Raw genomic sequence first — 21,855 nt, 5'->3', positions numbered from 1 at the left:
GTCTTAGACATTTTCCGTGTGGTTAAGACAGACCTTCAAATGACCAAGTGGTTTTTGCTGTTTGGATATACAGATACCCCTTGACTAGGACTAGGGCTTCTTTCAATAAACCTAGTATAAACTGAAAGCACCTTAAATTGAAAATGCCTTTGATAGATCTGATTTAGCCAGGTGTGGTGGTGAATACCTGTAATTCTCAGCTACTTGGGCAGCTGAAGCAGGAGGATCACAAATTCAAGGTCAACCCTGGGCAACTTCATCAAACCGGTTTTTTGAGACAGTCTTGCTATGTAGTTCAGGCTGGCCCTGAACTCACTATGTAGCACAGGCAGGCTTCAAAACCATGGCACCCTCCTGCTTCAGCCTCCCAAGTGCTGGAATTATAGGCATGGACCACCACACCTGACTAAATTTCTTTCTTTAAAAGAGCTGTGGTGTAGCTTCCTGGTGAAATCTTTGTCTAGCTTGTGTGGAGTGCTGGGTTTTGTTACCAGGACTACAAATATAATTAAAAAGGGGCCCGACCTCTTGAACACCCTAGCTCAGCCCAGCCTATGCTCAGTGTGCTCAGAATGCTGACAGTGGCCTCCTGCTGGGCAAAATCACCTAAATACAAAACCTGTTTGCCTTGAAAATAAATTTTTGAAAAAGTCTTGCTGTGCTGCACAGGCTGGTCACGGTCTTGTGACTGGACGGTCCCCTGCCTTAGAAGCCCGATAAGCTGGGACTGTGGGGGCCCAGGCGACTATGTCCAGCTCACAAAAGCTGTGAGGGCACAGCTTGCCAGCTGTTGCCAGGAGTCTCACAGGCCACACTGGAAGGGAAAAGCAGTGAACTTAGGGGTGTGTTTCTAGTGACTGTGCGGTAGGAAGGTAACAGTGGTGCCACTCTGGGTGGGGACTGTGGGTACCCCGTCCCCGCAATGAACACTTGGGCTGTGTTCTCTGTCACCAGGCATGTGGACATGCAGAGGAAGGGCAGCCTTGGGGCGGAAGAGGGAGCCTATCGGCCTGTGGGTGGTGCTGTCCTCTCCAGTGTACGTTTTAGCTCCCAGGATAACATCCCAAGACTCTCAGGGACAAACTCGAATGTCAGGTGAAATGTGGGGTGGGTGGACAGAAGCAAAGGCAGGAGGAGCACTGGTAGGAGAAGATTTTACAGAGAAGTCAGAGAGCCACATGGAGCCAGACAGGACACGCTCCTGCCTCTGCTATGTAGCTCAGAAGATGCCACAGCCAGTGCCTGGAGGAGCTGGGCTGCATCCCAGCACAACTGCTGGCACTGGATTTTTGTTTTGTTTGTGGTGCCGGTGATGAAACCAAGGATCTGTGCATGCCAGGCCAAGCACAAGCTCTACCGCTAAGCTGTGTCTTCAGAGACTCTCCTGCCTCAGCTTCCCGAGTAGTTGGGACTGCAGATGCACAGCAACATACCCTGCATGCTTTAGAGTTTTTATATCTCATGAATCTGTATTCGCCTTTTAGTTTTCTTCACCCATCTAAAAATGTATAGCCACTCTCAGCCGGGGCTCTGTCAACAGGAGAGTGAACACCACTGTTGATAAAGAGGCTGAGTCAGCACTGCTACCAAGTCAAGGCACAGCAGGACCCCGCCTCAAAAACAGAACAAAGAAAGAGCACACCCTTCTAGGTCACGTCCCCAATGACCTACCTGCCCCAGGCCACACTCCTAACAGCACATGGAGCCACTGAAATCATCACTGGGGATGAATCCAAATTATCTTTATTTCTTCATTTTATTTTTGGTACCAGGAATCGAATTTATGACCTCCCACTTGTCTGGCAGGCGCTTATGCCACGAAGCTAAATCCCCAGCACCTAAATTATCTTTAAAACATACTAGGCTTTAGGTGTACATTTTAGAGTTAAGCCATAACATCTACATCAGCCGTTTCTGAAACATGCATCACTGGCTGGGGCCCATCAGGAGGTCACAGGTCTGGGGGAAACTGAGTCACAGAGATGACAGTTCCTGCCATGGTTCTGGGCATGGGTGCGTGATGGCTCCTCCTACCACCTCCAGGGTTCTCTCTCTGTGCTGGGGGTGGCAGCCCTAGGGATGAGACCGAGCAGGCTGAGAAAGTGTCACAGGAAAGCAGCAAGCTGGAGGTGACTGTTCTGTCCACCTGTCAGCAGGCAGAGGGGCCAGATGGCGTCTCACAGCACGGCCCTTCCCAGGAGCTCCTCCAGGCCAGGTGGATTCTGAGCAGTGCGCACAGCAGTGAGAAGACCGGCTCACGCCCAGGGCCATCACCCCAGCTCTGACGGATCTCAGGGCGGGTGCTCTGGGCCAGAGCCCAGCATCGTTACAGCCTCGGGAAGATGGTTTTCACTATGATCTGCAGTGAGAAAGGAAGACACAGAAGCCTGGGCTGCAGCGGCGCCCGTAGGAGCTGCCCAAGGCACAGGCCAGTCTCTCTGGACAGCCCTTCTGCAGTTAAAAAATAAAGATTTATAGCTGGGCGTGATGGCACCAGGCCTGTAATCCCAGCACTCGGGAGGCTGAGGTAGGACGATTGTTTCAAATTTGAGACCAGCTTGGGCTACAGAGTAAGCTCAAGGCCAGTCTGAACTGCATAGTGAGACCCTGTCTCAAAAAGACAAAAAAATGTTTTAAAAATTTAAAAATAAGCATTTATGTTGCCAAATTCATCTCTTCCTTCTTTTATGTAGTTGGCTTTCTTTTTTTTCCCCTTAGGACATGAGACAATTTTTTTCATCAACTTCCAAGCTCTGGGATGAATGCATGCCTGTGATCCCAGCACCAGGGAGGCTGAGGCAGGAAGATCACCTGCAAGTCCCAGGCTGGCCTGGGCTATACAGTGAGTTCAGGGCCAGCCTGTTTTGAGACTCCATCTCAAAAGAAAGAAAGAGAGAGAGAGAGAGAGAGAGAGAGAGAGAGAGAGAGAGAGAGAGAGAAAGACAAAAGGACAAAAGAAAGAACAAAGGAAAGAAAGAAAAAGAGAAAACCCAAGTGCTGAGAATACAGGCATGTGCCACTGTGCCCAGCCTGGGTTTGGCTGTTGCCTTTAAAAGCCCAAACCCCCTCCTTCTACCCTGCCAAGCCCTAAAATGATCCCCCACCCCCGGGAGCCCGGCAGCCTCAGAGGAAGAGATGGGGGTGCAGGTGAGGTGGCTCCCCTACCCTGAGCCTCCCCCTCCTGGAAGTGAGGGGCAAGGACAGGACCCAGACCACTTGCAGGGCCGGAGCCTACCTGGGTGGCCACACAGTCCCTCTTGGTCAGATCCTCAATGATACTGAAGTGATCCATACCGGGCAGCTTTTCAAATGTGGCCTCCCATCCTCTGTGGCACAGGGTCTGGGTGGGAGAGAGCCGGGCAGGAGAGGCCTTGGGCGCAGGGCGGGAGGCAGACTCGAGCCCCTGCCTGGCTCTCGCTCACACGGCAGGATACTCATCCTGCCTTTGTTGAATAAATGACAGATGATCTTGGGTTCATTTGTGCTAAATAGGAGACTGCGTGACCCTTGACCGCCAGGCCCAGGCCAGGTGCTGGAAGTACCTGGCAAAACTCCTGGGACTGTCGGTGGAATTCTGGGGACTCGTGTTCACCCACCATCACCAGGACAGGACAGGCTGGAGCCACATGCTGTGCCGGGGCCACGTCCAGCCGCCGCTGTGGGCTGTTCCTTAGCGCATCCTCCCTGGGGCCGGCGGGACAGGGGTCAGGATGGAGAGGCGCCAAGCCCAGGGCTGGGAGGAGAGGCGGGCAGGGCAGGAACTCACAGGGTCAGGAGGAGAAGGGTGTTGTTCGAGGTGGACACGATGGGCTCCAAATCATACAGCCCGCTCACCAGGAAAAGGCCTGTGAGGTCAGGAGCGTGGGGTCAGATGGAGCGAGAGGGGAGGAGCACACGCTCCACGCCAGGGGACCCTGCCCAGGTTGGGAGCAAGAAAGAAAGCCTGTGACACCCTGCTTGCAGGTCTGAGCCGGCCTCCAGGTGAAGCCACTGAGGATTTCTGGCTGCTGACCCAAAGCTGCCAGCCAGTGTGGAGGGCCGAGCCTGCCAGCCGGGCACCATCCCCGTGTTACCTCTGAGGTTGGGCACCACTCCGTGCTCAGTCCAGCTGGCCAGGAGCATCATGCTGGCCAGGTGGGCCCCAGCAGAGTGTCCACACAGATAGATCCCCCTGTGTGGGGCAGACACAGAGCCGGCTTTGTACTTTCCCCACAGTCCTCCCGCCCAGGCGGTCCACCAAGGCCAGCAGTGACACTCACTGGTTGCGTGGATACCGCTTCTGGACAAACACCACACTGCGGGCCACCTGGTCTACCATCTGGTCCAGGGTCCCTACACAGACAGCACACACCAGGTCAGCACCCAGAGGGACTCTCTCCCCACTAAGCCCTTGAGCCTTCGGGGACTACCCTTGTCACCTTTAGGGGCTACATCATAATCCACTATGGCCACAGCCACTCCCTGTGCGGTCAGCGGGTTAACCATGAAGGCTGACTGGCTTTTGCTGCAGAAAGACAGAGGCGACACCTGGAGGCAACTCTGCTGTGACACTGCTCCCGTACATGTCTCGTGGCTTGAGTCCCACGCTCTGTTTGCACAGCCCTTGAGAACCTGGGACTTTAACCTCTGAGACTTCATCCCTGTGTGTCATCCCTTTGTTCCCTCTAGCAAGCTGTCTTGAGAACTGTAGACAGGAAGCAGGGAGGACTTTGCATGGAGATGCTCTCTTCTTAAATTTAAAATGACCAAGGACCCAGTGGTCTGGGCCCTTCCCTTCCCATAGTTTTAATCACCAAAACTCCAGGTTCTGGTCCCAAGCAAACTGGACCAGGGGGTCACTTTGGTCTTCCCTTAATAAAAGGCAAACCCAGCCCACATCTCCCTGGGGTTGCAGGTTGAATTGTGCTCCCCCAAGACACCGATTGTGAGTGTGTCCTTATCTGGAAATTGGGTCTTGAGATAGGTCACCCTGGATTAGGTGGGGTCCCAAACCCAAGAAGTGACTGGCAAAGACAAAGGAGAGGGAGAGTTGGGACAGATGCACCACAACTGACCACAAGAAGACAGAGGCAGAGAATGGGTGACAACGGCATGGTCAACAGCCATCGGGGTGCACCGGACACGGGAGAGGAGGAAGGACTGTCCCTGACACTCTCTGGAGAGCTCGGCGCCTGGACTCCCCATTTCTGACTTCTGGGCTCCGGAAGTGAGAGCAAACCCTAGGCTGCTGCTAGAAGCCACAGCTCACGGTAGCCTGTCGCAGCAGCCCCAGGATGCTCGTACGCCAGGGAGAGGAGTCTTCCGGGTGTACCATTCATCCAAACCGCCCGCTTACCTTCCACTCTGCCAGTACCCGCCGTGGAAAAACAGGAAGAAGGGCAGGGCTGGAAGACAAACAGCCCCGCGTGAGCAGGCTCTGGGCTGCGCTGCTGCTGCAGGCTACCGGGCACCTGGGCTCACCTTCCGACTCCGTATCAGGGAAGTAGATGTCCATTCTGTCCCCTTGGCCGTCTCCATAGGGGACGTGCAGTTGGCACCTTCTGCTGGCCCGGGCGTTCTTGGTGGCTGCCTCAGGAAAGGGGCAAGTCACTGTCAGTGTGGGGCCAGGTGGTGGCAAGGTCTCTGCCAGCTCAGGGAGAAAGCTTTGTGCTGCAGGTGTGCTGGGGGTAATGCGTCAGCTCGCACCCTGAGCCCCTTCTATGGAAGAGGCCCCTCCAGACTCAACAGGAAGCTGTGGTTGCACGGGCACCCCTTTCACTGCATTTCACTGTGTGCTGAGCATATGCGCTCCATCTGCTGTATACCCTAGGAAGCAAATAATCTTTTAGGGAAACAAGGCCTCTACTCACTTGAAATACATTGTAATGAGCATTGGTGTGGTGGTGCCTGTCTGTAACCCAGCACTCGGGAGGCTGAGGCAGGAGGACTGCTGTGAGTTTGAGACCAGCCTAGGCTATATAGTAAGGTCAAGGCCAGCCTGAACTACATAGCAAGATCCTGCCTCAGGAAAAAAAAAAAGCCAGTTGTGGTAGCACATGTCTGTAATCCCAACTTTGACTCAGGAAGCTGAGACAGGAAGGATCCCTGTGAGTTCAAGATCAGCGGAGACTTCCGGGAGAACATGGCGGACAGATAGCAGCAGCTATGGAGGCTCTCTGAAAGAACCAGCTTGGAATTCAGGAATGGTGCGGAGTAAGGAGTCGTGAGCAGGTGGAGATATGCCCTGCTGACCCAAGAACGAACTGGGCTGAGAGAAACCAACTTGGAGTGTAATCCTGGTGCTATAACAGGAACAGAAAAGCCTCAGTGTGGAAGCTGGAGCCTGCGCCATTGGAAGCCATGATTTGGGTTTCCCGCCACGTGGTGGCTGCCTCTACATCAGCTCCACAGGGAGAGAGACTTGCTCTGAGAACGGCAATCGGCGAATGGAGTTGCAGTGAGGTGAGTGAGAGAAACTGACACTCTTCCCACGGTTTGGGAGACTCCAATAGAGGACATTCTGGGACTGGGCAGGCTTGTGGGAGCAGGGTGCTGCGGCGACTTCAGCCACGTACGCCCCTCTCAAGTGGGATTGGTGAGAAGTGCCTAGCCTACGTGACACTGCTGGCTGAGACCCACTGGGCTAGCACAACCCAGATCCCAGAGCCTGAGGGTGACCTGGAGGGGCGGGCCCCGCATAGGCTGCCTGATCTGCAACTTCCTGGTGTGCTGCAGTGGGCGGGAACACCTAGCTGGCGCAATTCAATCAGACTGTGGCCGACAGGGAAGGAAGCTGTGCCTCCTATATATGCTTGCATATATAAGGAACAAAGAATATGGGAAGAGGGAGCAACAACAAGAAAGGCTGGAAACAGGCAATAGCGGACACCGTGCCAATAGACATAAAGCGCCATCTAGAGAGCCTCATAGATCAGTTCAGGAATGAAGTTATTAATGACCTGAAGCTAGAAATAAACAGAATAGTTAGAGAAATGCTAAGCACCACCCAAGAAAAAACAGATGGTGGAATGGAAGGACAGAAAAAGAGGGGAGAATTGTTTGATGGAGAAAATAGAGAAAGCATAGAATACGTGAAGCAGGTTCAAAGAGACTACCAGGAAACTAAAAACCCTATCGAAAACTGGCATAACAGCTTGAAAGAAACTAAGGACAGACTATTTGAACTGGAGGGCAGATTAGTAATATGGGAGAATGAAATGAAAAACTTCTTAAAAGTAACAAAGAAACAAACAGCAATAATACAAAGACTAGAAGATGATAAAAGGATCCATAACTTAAGAATTAAGAACATAAAAGAAGAAGTAGGGACACAAACAAATGAACTACAAAAGCTACTCACAGAAATAATCCAGGAGAATTTTCCTAATTTAGCAAAAGGTAAAGATACTCAGTTGTATGAAGCATACAGGACCCCAGCCACCTACAACCCAAACAGAGCAACACCCAGGCATATAATAATTAAAATTACAGAAATTCAATACAAGAACAGAATATTAAAAGCAGTCAGAGACAAGAAACAGATCACTTACAAGGGAACACCCATCAGAATTACAACAGATTTCTCTGCACAAACCATCAAATCACGAAGAGCGTGGGGGGAAATAATTCAAGCTTTGAAAGATAATAATCTCCAGCCAAGATTGATATATCCTGCACAACTATCCCTGGAAATTGATGGAAAAACAAGGTGCTTCCAGGATAAAGAGGAACTAGGGGAATATGCAACCACCAATTCAACTCTACAGAGAATACTACAAGATATTCTAAAAAAACAAAAATACAAAGAATCCAGAAACAGTGGTAGAGAGGCTACAATGAATAGAGCAGAGAACAAAATGAAGAAGACAAACTGACAACTAACGACAGAAAAAAAAACTCAACAAAAATGAGGCAGAGAAGATTGAATGATAGGAACAGCTATTTTGGAGAAAATGACGTCTTAATAAGTAATACTGATTTAGTATCATCTTGTTTTGAAGTCTCATCAAGCTTTTGTTCTTCTGTCTCCATTGGTCTAAACAGGTTGTATTTTATTGGATTTTATTATGTATGATAGTATAAGCAAAAACTTTTAAAGACAAGGAGATTATACAGAAACCATTGTTCGTTTTCTGTTGGTTGATTCTAAATACCCTGTAATGCTGTCATTCTCTTAAATGGTTTTACATTGTTTTGATATATTTGATGCTACAGTATACGAAGTTATACTCAAAGATTTCAAGGAAAGAGACAATATGGTAACTACTTTTATGTCAGGATTATCTGGTGGTGAAACACTATTCTGCTTAAATGGTTATGTTTCCATCTGCGCTGTTTTGCTGTTATGCCCTCTTTTATCTCAATCTCCACTTCATTATTTACTTTTTTATTTTTATCCTTTTAATTAAGGGAAAAATAAATAAAAAATAGCAGGATATATTATAGTAACCCACTTTGACTTTCCATTATCTTGATTTAAAGCCCTGTATTACTCTCACCATCTTGTTTTGACTGATGTCCCTCTATTCTGTTTTGCTTGATAGTACCAGGTTCGAAAGTTTAAGCAACAGCTGTGAAGATAGTGAGATTCATTATAACGCCCATTCTCGTTGACTATTATCTACTTTTGAAGACCTATAATGTCTCCAATGTTTTGGTTTTGTCGGTTTTGTTCTTTACTGTTTTGTTCAATTTTATTATAACTGATGATATAGGCAATTCTGTTAGAGATGGCGGGAGGCATTATGGTAACCATTGTTGATCACCTTGTATTATGCTTTTACATTATCTATTGTGTCCACCCTTTTGATTTGATTGACTCTGTTCTGTTATGTCACATTTGGTTCTACTCCCTTCCAAAAAAGTAATAAGAACTGTGGGAGCAACAAAACCCAAAATGTGTAATTGTCATTGTACAAAAGAGAGGAAAAGAAAGTGCTCTAAACAATATAACTGCATGTATGTTTAAGTGTATAAGATAGATAATGATATTACTGAGTTTTGTTGGATCATTGAACAGAACTGTTTGCAGTCTCACTGTTGGAATGTCCACTTTACAAGCTTTAATTTTGTGACTTGAACAATTATTTCTAAGATGACAATATGTAATCCATTAACTAGTGATTTCCTACTGTTTATTTTTTTCTGTAAATCTGTATAACTTGTACCCTTTCTCTGCTTTTTTTTCTCCTTAAATAAAATTAAAAAAAAAAAAAAGATCAGCCTGTGCTACAACGTGTGTGAGATTAAGGGCAGCCGGAACTACATAGTGAGACTCTTGTCTCAAAAAATACAAAAAAATCCAGGCATGGTGGTGCATGCCTGTAATTCCAGCACTCAGGAGGCTGAGGCAGGAGGATCGTGCCAGTTTGATACCATCCTGGGCTACAAAGTGACTTCGAGGCCAGTTCAAACTGCATAGCGAGACCCTGCTCAAAAGACAGAAGAAGAAGAAGAAGAAAGAAGGAGAAGAAGACTGTAATTCCAGCATTCTGGAGTCTGAGGCAGGAGGAGCACAAGGTCAAGTCCAACCTGGGCAGTTTAGCAAGACCTTGTCTCAAAATAAATAAAGGGCTGGATATGTAGCTCGGAACAAAGGCCCTGACTTCAATTCCCAGAACTGCAGGAACAAAACAAACAGAAAAGACTGGACACAGCCCAAGTGCCCTTGACAGAAGACTGATTAGGTACCTTACAGTCCAGGTTGAAGGTTCCTAATTTTTTTTTTTGTCTTTTTCATTTTTATTGGTACCAGGGATCGAACTTGAGACCACACACTTGCAAGGGAGGTACTTATGCCACTGAGCTAAATCCCCAGCCCTGAGGGGTCCTAATTTTAAAATCTGAAACCCAAAACGCTCCAAAATCTGACACTTCCGGAGCACTGACAGGATGCCACAGGGACTGGGGGCGGGGACCCCGTCCCTTCCCGACCTCCTGCAGTGAGTTGCCATCCAAAGGCAGGCGCCCTGCTGTTTAAAATTCACTCCAGGGTGCGTGTGACACACTCCACACTGCTGCCAGCCTTTCAGAGAAGGGACACACACAAGCTGCATACCCGCTCCCCCACCCCATTCTTCACCTCAGCGTCTGCTTTCCTGGTATCTTTCCTCCTGGTTAGCCAGTCACCCGCCATCACTCACCGGGACACAGGCTCTAGGAAGACAAGGGCTGGTTTTACCCACTTCAGTAACGCCCACGGCCTGACAAACAGTAAAGGCCCCAAGGAAAACTGGACACGCAGCGTGAGTGAGGGGCTGAGAAGCAGCTCTGGATTGAGATACCAAGCAGAAGTTTCCTGACCTCCACCTCCCATCACACACGCAGGCCAACTCCAGAGACCACAGACCAGATGGCAAAGCTTTCAGAAAAGAAAACAGGGGAACCCATGACCTGAAGACCCCAGATACACCACAAGGACCCGAAAAGGTACAAAAACACCATGTCACATGATCTGTGTAACCAGCCAACCTTCCTTCCTTCCTTCCCTCCATCCAGTGAATGGTGCTGAGCTACATCACTGGCCCTTTCTTAAAAGAAAAATTTATTTTTTTATTCAGAGGAGGCTACATTGCTCAAACTGGCCTCAAACTTGAGATCCTCTCCCCTCCCCCTTCAAAGTAGCTAGGAGTGAAGGCCTGGACCAACCAAGGAATCTTTCAATGTCACCTCTTGGGGCTCCCTTTAGCCTGGAGCTGGGGAACAGAATCACACTGATCACAAGAGGGGAACTTGAAAAACCTAGAGAGCTGTGTGCTTGCTATACTGTTACTAGTTACGGGCTGAAGTGCCAGGCGTGGTGGCGCTGGACGTTGATCCCAGCACTCAGGAGGCTGAGGCAGGAGGATTGCAGTGAGTTCAAGGACAGCCTCAACGGCAATAGTGGGACCACAACCAGATTTTTAAGCAGGTCCTGTACCCCAGACCTGCTTTGTTTTGTTTGGGACCCTGTCTCAAACAAAACAAAACACAAATAACTTCAGTTATGGCCTGACGTGTATGCATGTGTGCGTCTCCCATTCATATGCCCACCCCCCAGGGCCTCACAACATGACCTTTCATAGAAACAGGGTCGGGGCTGGGGATTTAGCTTAGGGGCTGGGGATTTAGCTCAGCGGCATAAGCACCTGCCTTGCAAGCAGGTGGTCGTGAGTTCGATCCCCGGTACCGATAAAAATGAAAAAGACAAAAAAAAAAAAAGAAACAGGGTCATGGCAGATATAACTGGTAAAGACAGGCTTTAGAATGGGCCCCAAATCCAGCATGCACACGGTCCTTGGGTACCATCTCCAGTGCCACAGGAAAAAAAAAAAAAAGGGAGGAAAAGAAACTTGGACCCAAACACATACACACACAACACACACACATACAAACACACCCAGGGTGCACAAGGAACTGCCCAGGCCTGAAGGAGAGGCCGGGGACAGCCCAGGGGGAACCCACCAACAGCTTGCTGACAGATCTATGACCCCCACAGGCCATAGCGGGGGCCTGGTGTACATCAGGGGAACTTGGCATCGGCTACCCTCCTGTCGGACAGGACAGCCCAGTTCAGCAAAAGGTACCCAAACGCCTGGGCCGATGGCCAGGTCTTCACCCAGTAACCCTCTTTGGGAGCTACAGACTCAACACTTACCCAAGAGATGTGGGTTTAACACTTGGTGCCCCTTCTGGGGTACAGGACCTGCTTACGAATGTGGTTGTGGGAGGATCTCACCAACACCTGTTGCTTATTTTTGTTTTTTGGGTTTTTTTGTCTTTTTTGAGACATGGTCTCTCTATGCAGTTCAGGCTGGCCTTGAGCTCACTTTGTAGCCCAGGATGGTTTTGAACTCGCATCTATCCTCCCACCTCAGCCTTCTGAGTTCTGGGATTACAGGCGTGAGCCACCACGCCCAGCTCTTATTGCTTAGTTTTGAAACTCTGAAGTCTAGCAAATGGCCTAGACTGGGTGGTGCCAGAACTAAGGAAGTTGGGAGTGGAGGATGATCCTGTAATCCCAGCATGGCTGGGCAGGAGGATCATTGTGAATTTGTGGCCAGCCTGGACTACACAACAAGACCTTGTCTCAAAAAAATACCCCAAAACAGAACAATAATAATAAAACTAAGGGGGAAAGCAGGCCCTTCCTGCTCTAAACTGCAGGGCAGTGCAGTCCCAGCCACTACAGGCATTCACTGACACATCCACGTCTCCCTCCTCAGACACTGAAAACCCCACTGGCTCTGAGAGATAGAAATCTCCTCGGGCTGGCGGGCAGCAGGAGCAAGATCAGCTGTGGCACAGAGACAAAGAATAAGGCACCCACAGCGCCCCGAAAGTATGCACACTGCCAGCTGTCCAGGCTGGACCACAGGAGGGCTCCAACAGGACGACCTGGAATAAAGCTCGTTATGAAGCACAACGTGGACTTCTATTCCCCACCACCCAGGGAGCCACAGCTGTGGGAAGTGTTTGGGGTTGGAGAGTCCTATGGAGTGAAGTGTTTGCCAGCCCCTCCTGGACAGGGTGTCAGGTGTTTTTCTAACTGGCAAGAGACACACAGCCTCGAGGCAGCCTAATCCCGGGCTCTTGGGCCAGGAGTTGCGTTTACAGAGAATCCAACAGGCAGGAAGGAAATGGCCCTGGTCCCGACTGAAGGCTGACACTCTCAGAGGGTTCAGCTCTGCCAGGGGGTGCCCGACCTGAGGGCAAGCTAGGATCCCACAGGGGCGCCTCTGAATGCACCTTGAAAACATGGTGAGTGAAAGAAGTCAGACACCAAAGTCCACACAGCGTATGGTGTTTCTGTTTCTGGATTCTTTGCCCAGGCTGGCCTCAATTCTTGGCAGTGCTCCTGCCTCAGCCTCCTGCATGCTGGGATTACAAGTGTGTCCCATTTCACCTGACGGTGTGTGACTCTAGTTACATGAAACATCTAAAACAGGTAAATTTGTGGTGGCAGAAAGCAGTTGGCAGTGGCAGGGCCTCAGGGAGGGGCACAGGGAGTGGTGCTCAGTTAAGATGAGAATGTTCTGGAATTCCGTAATAACTACTGTCCATAACATGTGAGTGTTCAAACCCTGCTGGATTGTACGCTTTAAAATGGCTAAAATAGTAAATTCTGAGTTATGTGCATTTTATCAGTTTTTTTAAAAAGGCAAAGGCTTGTATTTTCTTCCTTTCATTTTTCTAAGGCAGCGGAAAAAATTCTACTTGGCCAAGCATGGCCAAGCAAAACAAAAAGCTGTCAATCACGGAGCTCCACCCACTCACTCTCTCCGGTGATTGGTCCTGCTTGAGGTGGACGTGACAGCTGCCACGGAAGCAGGCAGACTTAGGCCATGTGGTATCCTAATGGGGCAGGCCCGAAGGCAGTGTACACGGTGCCCCCTGGGAAGAATGGCCCTTGGCACGGCCTGAGTCACAGCATTGTGGTGGCCTAGACTTGCCAAGCTTTGCACACAGGGGCCCTGAGAAGTAATTTAATGGGACGCTAGACAACCAAGGCGCTACACCATGGAAAAGCGTGGCAGCTACACCAAGAAGTGTTTTGTGCACACTTTTAACACTGAGCTGTGCAGTAAAATATGATGTGAGCCCAGTATTCCTGAGGCTGAATCAGGAGTATCTGTATAAGTTCAAGGCCAGCCTGAACTACAATAGTGAGTTCCAGGCCAGCACAGAACACAGAGCAAGCTCCTGACTCCAAAACCATAATAATAAGTAAAGCATGATGTAAAAATATTTTAACAGGGTACACACGTTCACGTTATTGTGCAACCATCTCCACCAGCCATTGCCAGAACTGTCACCTCCCCTGACAGGAATTTGTCTTCATTAAACATTAACCCCCTCCACAATCCTGGAAGACAAGTGTTCTTCACAAGAATTGGACTACTCTGCTAACCTAAACCATTTCGAAGAAAACATTTACCATTTATTATCACTTTGCCCCCAGACAAAATATATATAAACTGCAATTTGTAAAATGTGTTTAGTGGAGCCGGGTGTGGTGGCACACACCTATAATCCCAGCACCTGGGAGGCTGAGACGGGAGGATGGTTGCAAGTTCGAGACCAACCTGTACTACAAAGTGTGCTCAAGGCCAGCCTGAACTGCATAGTGAGACCTTGTCTCAAAAATACACACACAAAAAGTGTGTTTTGTGGGGTCAGGGGTGTGGCTTAGCAAGTGAAAGGCCATAGGCTCAACCCCCAGCACCACCAATTAAAGAAAAAATTAAAAAGATAAATAAAATAAAATATAGTCTTCTTACGGAAGGCCATGGTAAAGCAAATTTAAGCCTGGCACAGTGGTACACACCTGTGATCACAGATGTTCAGGAAGCTGAGGCAGGAGAATTGCAAGTTTGAGGCCAGCCTGGGTACAACAAGAAAATGAGAAACAAGCCGGGCGTGGTGGCTCACGCATGTAATTCCAGCACTCCGGAGGCTGAGGCAGGAGGATCCTTGCAAGTTCGAGACCAGTCTACACTACAAGATGAGCTCAAGGCCATCCTGAACTGCATTAGAGAGACCCTGTCTCAAAAAGACAAAAAAAAAAAAAAAAAAAAAAAAAAGAAAGAAAGAAAGAAAATGAGAGACAGCCAGGGATTTAACTCAGGGGCATCAGCGCAGAGCCACAAGAGACCAAGGGCTCTAAAATCCACTGGCATCTGGGGAAACAGCGGCAAGGCAGCCAGCTGGGTTCCTGCACACACATCCTGCAGTCCCTCCCTTGCCGCCCACCAGGGTGCGTATGCACTGCCCTGGGGCCTCTCTGCCTGCTCCTGCCCCCTCATTGAGGGAGGGCTCTGCCTTTCCTTCTAATAATCGCACGTTCTGGCCTTCCCACCCACTGCTGTACCCCGTCAAGTCACTGCAGAATGGAAACCCAGAGCAGGAGAGAGCCGGTTCCACGTTCGGTGCCCAGCGTGGGGTCTTTATCTTCTTTAGGGCGAGGTAAGCACGGGGGAGAGGCTGAACCACGGGCTCACTACTCAGTCTTTCTCTGTCCCTTATTTTTTATTTTTTGACACAGGGTCTTACTACGTACTTGAACTCACTATGATGTAGCCCAGGCTGGTCTCCAACTCCTGGAGGTACTCTGCCTCTCAAGCGCTGGTGCTATAGGTGTGTGCCACCACACCCGGGTGTCAGAGCCTTCTCTTAAACCTTCCTGAAGAATGGAGCCATGAACTGTGTGGTGGTGCATGCCTGTAATCCCAGCACTTGGGAGGCTGAGGCAGGAGGATCACAGGGAGTTCAAGGCCAGCCTGGGCCAGCCTATATTGTGACTCAAAAACAAAACAGACAGCAAATCCATAGGGTAAATTTTTGAATAAACATTCGACTGTTATGTACAACTCCTTTACTGCTATTAATAAAAGTTAAACTAGCCATGTGCCTGGAAAAAGGATGCTTGCACTGGAGGTGAGACAGACCTCTGTGAGCCTGGGGTGCTCCCTAGCTGGTCGTGACAGAAAGGAAGACAGGCTGCAGGCTTGGGTGAGGCTCCACATGCAGTATGACCTCAAGGAAAGGTGGGTGGGTGTGGGGCAGGGGCACAAGGACAGCTCCTGACCATAGCTCACTTCACAGAGCCTGACCTCAGGGGACCGGAAAGGGTGACAGTTTTCTTTTCTCTCTCCCCAAAAGCTCACAAGAGAAAACCTGAAGACGTACAGTGCATCTTAAACATTTATAAATACTAGCTCAGCTAGTGTGGTGACACAATTTTTGTTTTTGTTTTTTGAGACAGGGTCTCATTATGTAGTCCAGACTGGCCTCAAACTCAAGGAGATCCTCCTGCCTCAGCCTGCTAAGTGCTGGTATTACAGCTTGCCTCAGAGGAAGAAAGAGCTGGTTCCACAGGCAATTTAAGAAGAGATCCTGTATCAAAATAAAATAATAAACAGGGTTAGGGGTGTGGCTCAGTGCTCCCTGAATTCAATGGTCAATTCTAAGGTAAAGCACACCTATAATTCCGGCACTTGGGAGCCTGAGGTAGGAGGATCACCATCAGTTTGAGGCCATCCTGGGCTATATATATAACAAGACTCTGTCTCAAAAAACCAAGCAATTGGGCCGGGGGTTTAGCTCAGCGGCATACACGCCTGTCTTGCAAGCTCAGGTTGTGAGTTCGATCCCTAGTAAAAAAAACAAACAAAAAAACAAGCAATTAACCAACAAACACAAACAGACAAGACGCGTGCCAGGCCTTGTCTGTCTGCTGTGGTTTTGAGGGACTGAAACCTCAGTACTGAGGCACCGAGTAAAGCATTCCCTTTCTCCTCTAGCGTCACAGATTCGTTTCTCGTTCTTTCTGCCTCGCGGCCTGCTCTACGCTCCGCTTCATCTCCCATTCGCTCAATTCGGAGGGGGACAGCTGAAGCCTGGCAGGGCTCCCTGATGCGGCCTGGGGAACCCAAAGGAGCTGAGACTGCAGGTGAGGACTCAGCCCGCATCAGCCCCCTGTCTCTCTGTCTATCCATCCGTCTGTCTGTCCGTCCGCCCCAACCAGGGCCAGAAATCTGCACTGGGAGGTGGCTCACAGCTGCTGCTGCATGATCTTGGGCAGCCCAACTCCGCAGACAATTGAGGTGGCAATCCTAAAGCCCCCCATTTTTTTGGTGGTGCCAGAGATCAAACTCATGACCACGCGCTTGCCAAGCAGGCGCTTATGCCACTGAGTTAAATCCTTGGCTAAATTTGTGTTTTTGTTTTTTTTTAATTTTGTGGGTTTTTTTTTTTTTATTTCGTGGTGTTTTTAATTTTGGGGCATCAGGAGTCTACCAGCAACTCAGCAATTAAAATCAATATTTTATTTATTTATTCATTTATTTACTCATGGTGGTCCTGGGGCTAGAACCCAGGGATGCTCTACCACTGAGCTACATCCCCAGGCCTTTGACTTTAGGCAGGGCCTCATTGAGTCATTCAGGAAGCATTTGAAACTGTGGTCTTCCTGCCTCAGCTTCTCTCGGTGTTACGTTTGTGCCATTACGCCTGATTTGTGTGTGAGCGTGTACCTGGTACTGGGAATTGACCCTAGGGCTCTGTATGGCACCGCGTGCTTGGTAACCCCCTTTTTTTTCTTTGTATTTCAAGAGTCTCACTAAGTCACCAAGTTTCCCAAGCTGAGCTCAAACTTGGGATCTTCCTGCCTTAGCCTCCCCTTGTGCTGGGATTACATGTATTCCACCATACATGGCTTTTCTTTTCATTTAATTAACCCAGGTCCCCATGGACACTATTTTACGAAAAAATAAAACAAAATTTTATAACAAAATAATATGAAAATAACAAATTAATCATCTTAAAAAAGAAAAAATGCCCCAAAACTACTGGGTTTGGTCACACATCCTTGTAATCCCAGGACTCAGGAGGCTGAGGCAGGAGGATCTCTGAAAATTCAAGGTCAGCCTGGGCTTTGACAGGTTGAACCACACAGGGAGACCTTGTCTCAAAACAAAACAAAACAAACTCATCTCTTTTAAAAAGATTTTTAACAACAGAGATAGACTACAACTGTGCCCACGCATGGTTCTGCCTCAACCCAGTTGCTGTCCAGTCATGGGCTCGTACTCGGCATCTGTGAAATGGGTTCCTTATGCCTCCAGCTCCATCAGATACTGGAGCCTCAGAAGATAGAGGGGACAAAGTTTGCTAAGCAGACCCCTGCCCCAAGCCTTTCCTGTCTACACTGAGTTGCTGTGTGCCTTGGGGCTGGTGAGGTCTGACCCCCTTTCCCAGTGGGGCCAGCTCCTTTCCTTTCCGGACAAGACTGGCGAGCGGATTTTCTTCAAGCCGTGGATGCCGCACCAACAGACAAAGCGGGCACGAAGTGCGGCACAGCGAGTACCTTGAAGTCAGGAAGCAGCTTCATCCCACATCCTTGGCCAGGGCCAGAGAGGGGGACGGAGCTCAGGGCAGTGAGGCAGGCAGAGCGAGTGGAGCAAACCCCAACAAGCCTGACTTGCCTTAGTTTAGGGAACCGCCCCGCCTGAAAGGTCTAGCCTGTCAGCTACACAGAGCAAGTCTGTCCATACCCGGTTTTCCTGCCCAGCAGGCCCCGGCGGCGGCTTCCTGACCTCTACCTCTGCCTCGGGCGGCTCCTCTGCTCGGCACAAACGCTTCACTGAGAAGTAATATCCCACGGGTACAGGGCAACAACAGACAGGGACCTAAAGACAGGGTAGTTTGCAAGCCCTGATTTCTTTTCTTTTTTTTTTTCTTCCTTTTTGTTTTTGTTTTGTTTTTTGAGACCAGGTCTCACTTTGCAGTTCAGGCTGGCTTTGGGCTCACTTTGTAGCCCACGCTGGTCTCGGACTTGCAAATGATTCTCCTGCCTCAGCCTCCTGAGTGCTGGGGTTATAGGAGTGAGCCACCATATTCAGTGAGCCCTGATTTCTTTAAAGAAAAAAAAAGTTGTTCGCTTTCTCTTTTTGTACTGGAGATTAAACCTAGGGCCTTTGTCTCGAGCTACATTTCTGGATTCTCCGACCTTTTTAAAACAGGGTCTCACTATGGAGCCCCTCTTGACAATCCTCCTGTCTCAGCCTCCTGAGTGGTGGGATTGTAGCTTGGCTGGAAATTAATTTTGATCCTCCTGCCTCACCCTTCCAGAGTACTAGGATTACAGGCATGCATTATCACACCTGGCTTTTACTCCTTTTTTACAATGAACAACAATATCTCCCTCCCAGCAATGGAGTAAGAGAATCTTCCTTTTCCCTTTCCCATGTTAATCACGGCATGAGGCTTTCAGGGTCCGTGACCCTTTACCAGGCAGGAGAGGGGGCTGTGCACTCCGCAGGTTGTGGGTCTCTCCTGCAGCCCTGTCCTGTAGCAAGAGGTCCCAGCACCTGCCGCCAGAATGGAGGAGGCTTGCCCAGTGCCCTGTTAGGGTGTTAGGGAAATGCCCCTATGCCCCCCACCCGCAGCCCGAGCCCGAGCCACTGCCACACGCTGCAGGCCACCCGGGGTGGTCACACAGTACCCTCAATTCCCTTCTCCCAGAAGGTCCTCACGACTTCCTCTGGTTCCATTCGGATGACCCATCTGCTGGGCGAATACTGCTTCTCCAGCTCCTGCAAGACAGACAGAGGCTCAATGAGACCTGGGTTCTCCGCAAGTGCACCCCGCTCGTGCCTATTCCTGGTGCGCCTGTCTGTGTAGAGAAGCACCCTCTCCTGTATCTCAGATTCTCCAAGAAGTCCCTCTAACAACTGCGTGGACATCTGCCCCCCACACTCCCATCTAGATGTGTTCAGACAGAAAACCAAGATGCTCTCAGATCCCTGTCTAGGGCCACACTGGCGATGGCCAAGCCTTTAACCAGCCACCAGCCCCAAGGGACAGAAAGATGTCCAGTTTCCCCTCCTGCACCAGTTGAGACCACGGAGACCATCCATGAACCCGCTTAATTTATGCACCCTCAGCCAGATGTAGTGGTGCATGCCTGTAATGCCAGCATTCGGGAAACTGAGGCAGGCGGATTGTTGCAAATTCAAGACCAACCTGGGCTACAAAGTGAGTTCAAGGTCAGCCTGCACTGCATAGTTAGATCCTGTCTCAAAAAGATAAAAAAAAATGCAGATTCATCCAGCAGGTTAATGAGTCACCGATCTGGGCTCTAACATTTATCGGGGGCAGGGAGACCAGGGAGACTGCCAAAAACTCAGTAATCAAGGTCAATATACACATTTTTTCCTTTTCTTTTCTCTTTCTTTCAAGTGATCCACCTGTCTCAGCTCTTGAGTGCTGGGATTACACCACGCCCAGCCAGAGATTCTTGATGAGTGATCAAAATGTTTAGACTCAACACAGATTTTGGAGAGAGTTCAAACCATCATCATGGGAACTTGAAGACAGAATGGCCTCACAGAAAGGCCAGACCCAAAGGCCATACAACCTTCATCCTTTCCTGGCAGCCTCAGCCTGGCCTGTTTGCTTGTCTCTGCTCTGTTCTCTCACGGGTGTAACAGGCACACGGCCCCTTACAAGGTTAAGAGAGACACCATCAGAGGAGGCAAGGCGAGTCCCCTTGGGGGCTGTTGCCTTTTTCTGTGGAATGGGCTTCTCCCTAGAGACTCTCAGTGTGGTACGATCCAGCCTCACACAGGGATCTTTTTGTGTGTGTCTTGTTTTGTCTTTTTGAGACAGGGTCTCTCTATGTATTTCAGGCTGGCCTTGAGCTCATTTTGTAGTCTAGGCTGGTCTCGAACTCAAAACGATTCTCCCAAGTGCTGGGATTACAGACGTGAACCACCCTGCCCAGCCATACAAGGACCTTTAAGGCCTGCCTGTTACTGAGGGGAAAGCCTCATTCGTCATTAAGTTAAAGATTACTCATTTCTGAAGCCATGTGGCTGGGCAAGGTGTTACCAGCCTCCTCCTAGGCTGCTGCCATGTGGGTTAGGAGGATAATGGTTGCTGACTGCTTGGGATAGTGACTCTGCTGTGCAGACAGAGGTGCCACAGGCCCACTGGAAGGGGATTACAAGGCTGAGTATCTGTCTTCATATTTTGCCTGCCCCCTTTTGGGTCAGAATCTACTCAGTTTCATGTGTAAGCGTGGTGTTCACTTGAGAAAGGTTTTGTCTAGACGCTAACACCGGGTTAACTGGACCTCTTTCCTCTCCCTGCAAAGCTAAAGACGTCTGCCAGCGGCCATGACTGGCAACACCAGACCATGAAAGACTCAAAAAGAGGCAGCAGCAGATGTCCTGGAGGATCTCTAAGTGCTCCAGAAAAGACATGGCTATTCACCCCTGTTACTACCCCCTCTCTCCTTCCTTCCTTGCTGCCAGGCTCTGTAACACCCCGGACTGGAGGCACTAAGAATCTGATGAAAGTTACAGATGCTGCTTGCAGTGAAGAAACCAGAGTTCTGCCTTCCCATTCTTTGGTCACAAAAATAAGTCCTCCCCTCCCAGCACTTGGTCTTGGGCATTAGTTTTTCTGTGGAATGAGTTTGTGGACTTGAGTCTAATGGCATTATTTATCAAAAGAGTCTTCCTATGTAGTCCAGGGTGCCCAAACTCTCAGCGATCCTCCTGCCTCTGCTTCCTCAGTGCTGGGATTACAATCCTGCATCATCATGCCCAGCTGAGGATGCTACTATTTATATCAACAATGGCTGTCTAAGAGTCAGCCGATACTGATGGCAAGGGTGTATGTGGAGAGGGGTGGAGAAGGAGGAGGAGAAGGAGGAAGAGGAGAAACAAGGAAGGAGGACAGGGAATGGGATTTCCTGGGCAGTATCTGTACCTTTTATCGGATTCTCAGTGGTACCTTAGACCAGAAACACCTCACCCTAAAGCGTAGGAAACCTATCCATAGGTATCCAAATTCATCAATTTATAATCCAGGCGTGTTACAGCCAGCGCCAGGCACCGTACTCTGCTCCTTCTCATGTCTGTTCTGACCTCACAGCAGTCTCCTGCTGAGCAGTCTCCTTAGTCTCCTCCCTTCTCAAAAATCGGGCAAAGCAAAGCAAAGCAAAACAAAACAAAAAAATGTGCCGTTGCAAAAAAGTCAACCAGATTTTGTGCCCAAGTCTTTGGGACCTGGCCCAGGATCACCTGCAGGAGCGCCTCCTCAGAATCCCGGGCGGCCCTGGAGCCAGGCTCCGCAGCCCCAGCCCTCCCTGCAGCCCACCTACCTCTGCAGACATCTCCTGCCAAGGCGCCCGCGCCTCGGGACCCGCCTGCCTGGCTTCCATGCCGGTCCACAGCTGAGGACTGGACTGCGCTGCTCACTCTCCGCACGGAGGCGGGGCAGGGCCCGCCGGGCCCTCCCGTTCACACCCACTTCCTGAGGCGGGGCCAGTTGATGCCACGCCCGCTTTCCCACAGCAGCCGCATCGCCTCTGCATCATCTGGTCACGCC

The 21,855-nt window shown here is 49.7% G+C and overlaps 1 protein-coding gene across 5 annotated transcripts; it reads right to left on the bottom strand.

The window, feature by feature from the left end:
- Window positions 1–1,721: 1,721 nt before the first annotated feature.
- Window positions 1,722–21,786, bottom strand: Afmid (arylformamidase). Of its 5 annotated transcripts, none has more exons than XM_003464879.5 (11): window positions 21,629–21,785; window positions 18,962–19,052; window positions 5,461–5,565; window positions 5,336–5,384; window positions 4,419–4,504; window positions 4,260–4,332; window positions 4,074–4,171; window positions 3,767–3,845; window positions 3,543–3,684; window positions 3,236–3,340; window positions 1,722–2,359 (listed from the first exon to the last, which is right to left on the bottom strand). In XM_003464879.5, the coding sequence occupies exons 1-11, from the start codon at window positions 21,686–21,688 to the stop codon at window positions 2,327–2,329; spliced, it is 921 nt and encodes a 306-aa protein (XP_003464927.1). In that variant the 5' UTR covers window positions 21,689–21,785; the 3' UTR covers window positions 1,722–2,326. The 5 variants fall into 5 exon arrangements, with proteins under 5 accessions (XP_003464927.1, XP_013002549.1, XP_063098108.1 ...); XM_013147095.3 differs by having other exon boundaries at window positions 3,597–3,684; XM_063242038.1 differs by lacking the exon at window positions 3,543–3,684.
- Window positions 21,787–21,855: the final 69 nt, after the last annotated feature.

Source organism: Cavia porcellus, unplaced genomic scaffold (genome assembly GCF_034190915.1).
Source record: "Cavia porcellus strain 051 isolate PalLab524CR breed Dunkin Hartley unplaced genomic scaffold, mCavPor4.1 scaffold_32, whole genome shotgun sequence".
Lineage (NCBI taxonomy): Eukaryota > Metazoa > Chordata > Mammalia > Rodentia > Caviidae > Cavia > Cavia porcellus.
Note: the sequence above shows the minus strand (reverse complement) of the source record. Positions and strands in the feature narration are given on the sequence as shown.

What these genes read in the sequence shown, in the direction of transcription:
- Afmid (XM_003464879.5), bottom strand. Translation starts at nt 21,688, where the DNA reads ATGGAAGCCAGGCAGGCGGGTCCCGAGGCGCGGGCGCCTTGGCAGGAG. An exon ending in GGCAGGAGATGTCTGCAGAG is followed by an intron (nt 19,053 to 21,628) that starts GTAGGTGGGCTG and finishes TCTGTCTTGCAG; the next exon opens with GAGCTGGAGAAGCAGTATTC. An exon ending in AAGCGGTATCCACGCAACCA is followed by an intron (nt 4,172 to 4,259) that starts GTGAGTGTCACT and finishes TGCCCCACACAG; the next exon opens with GGGGATCTATCTGTGTGGAC.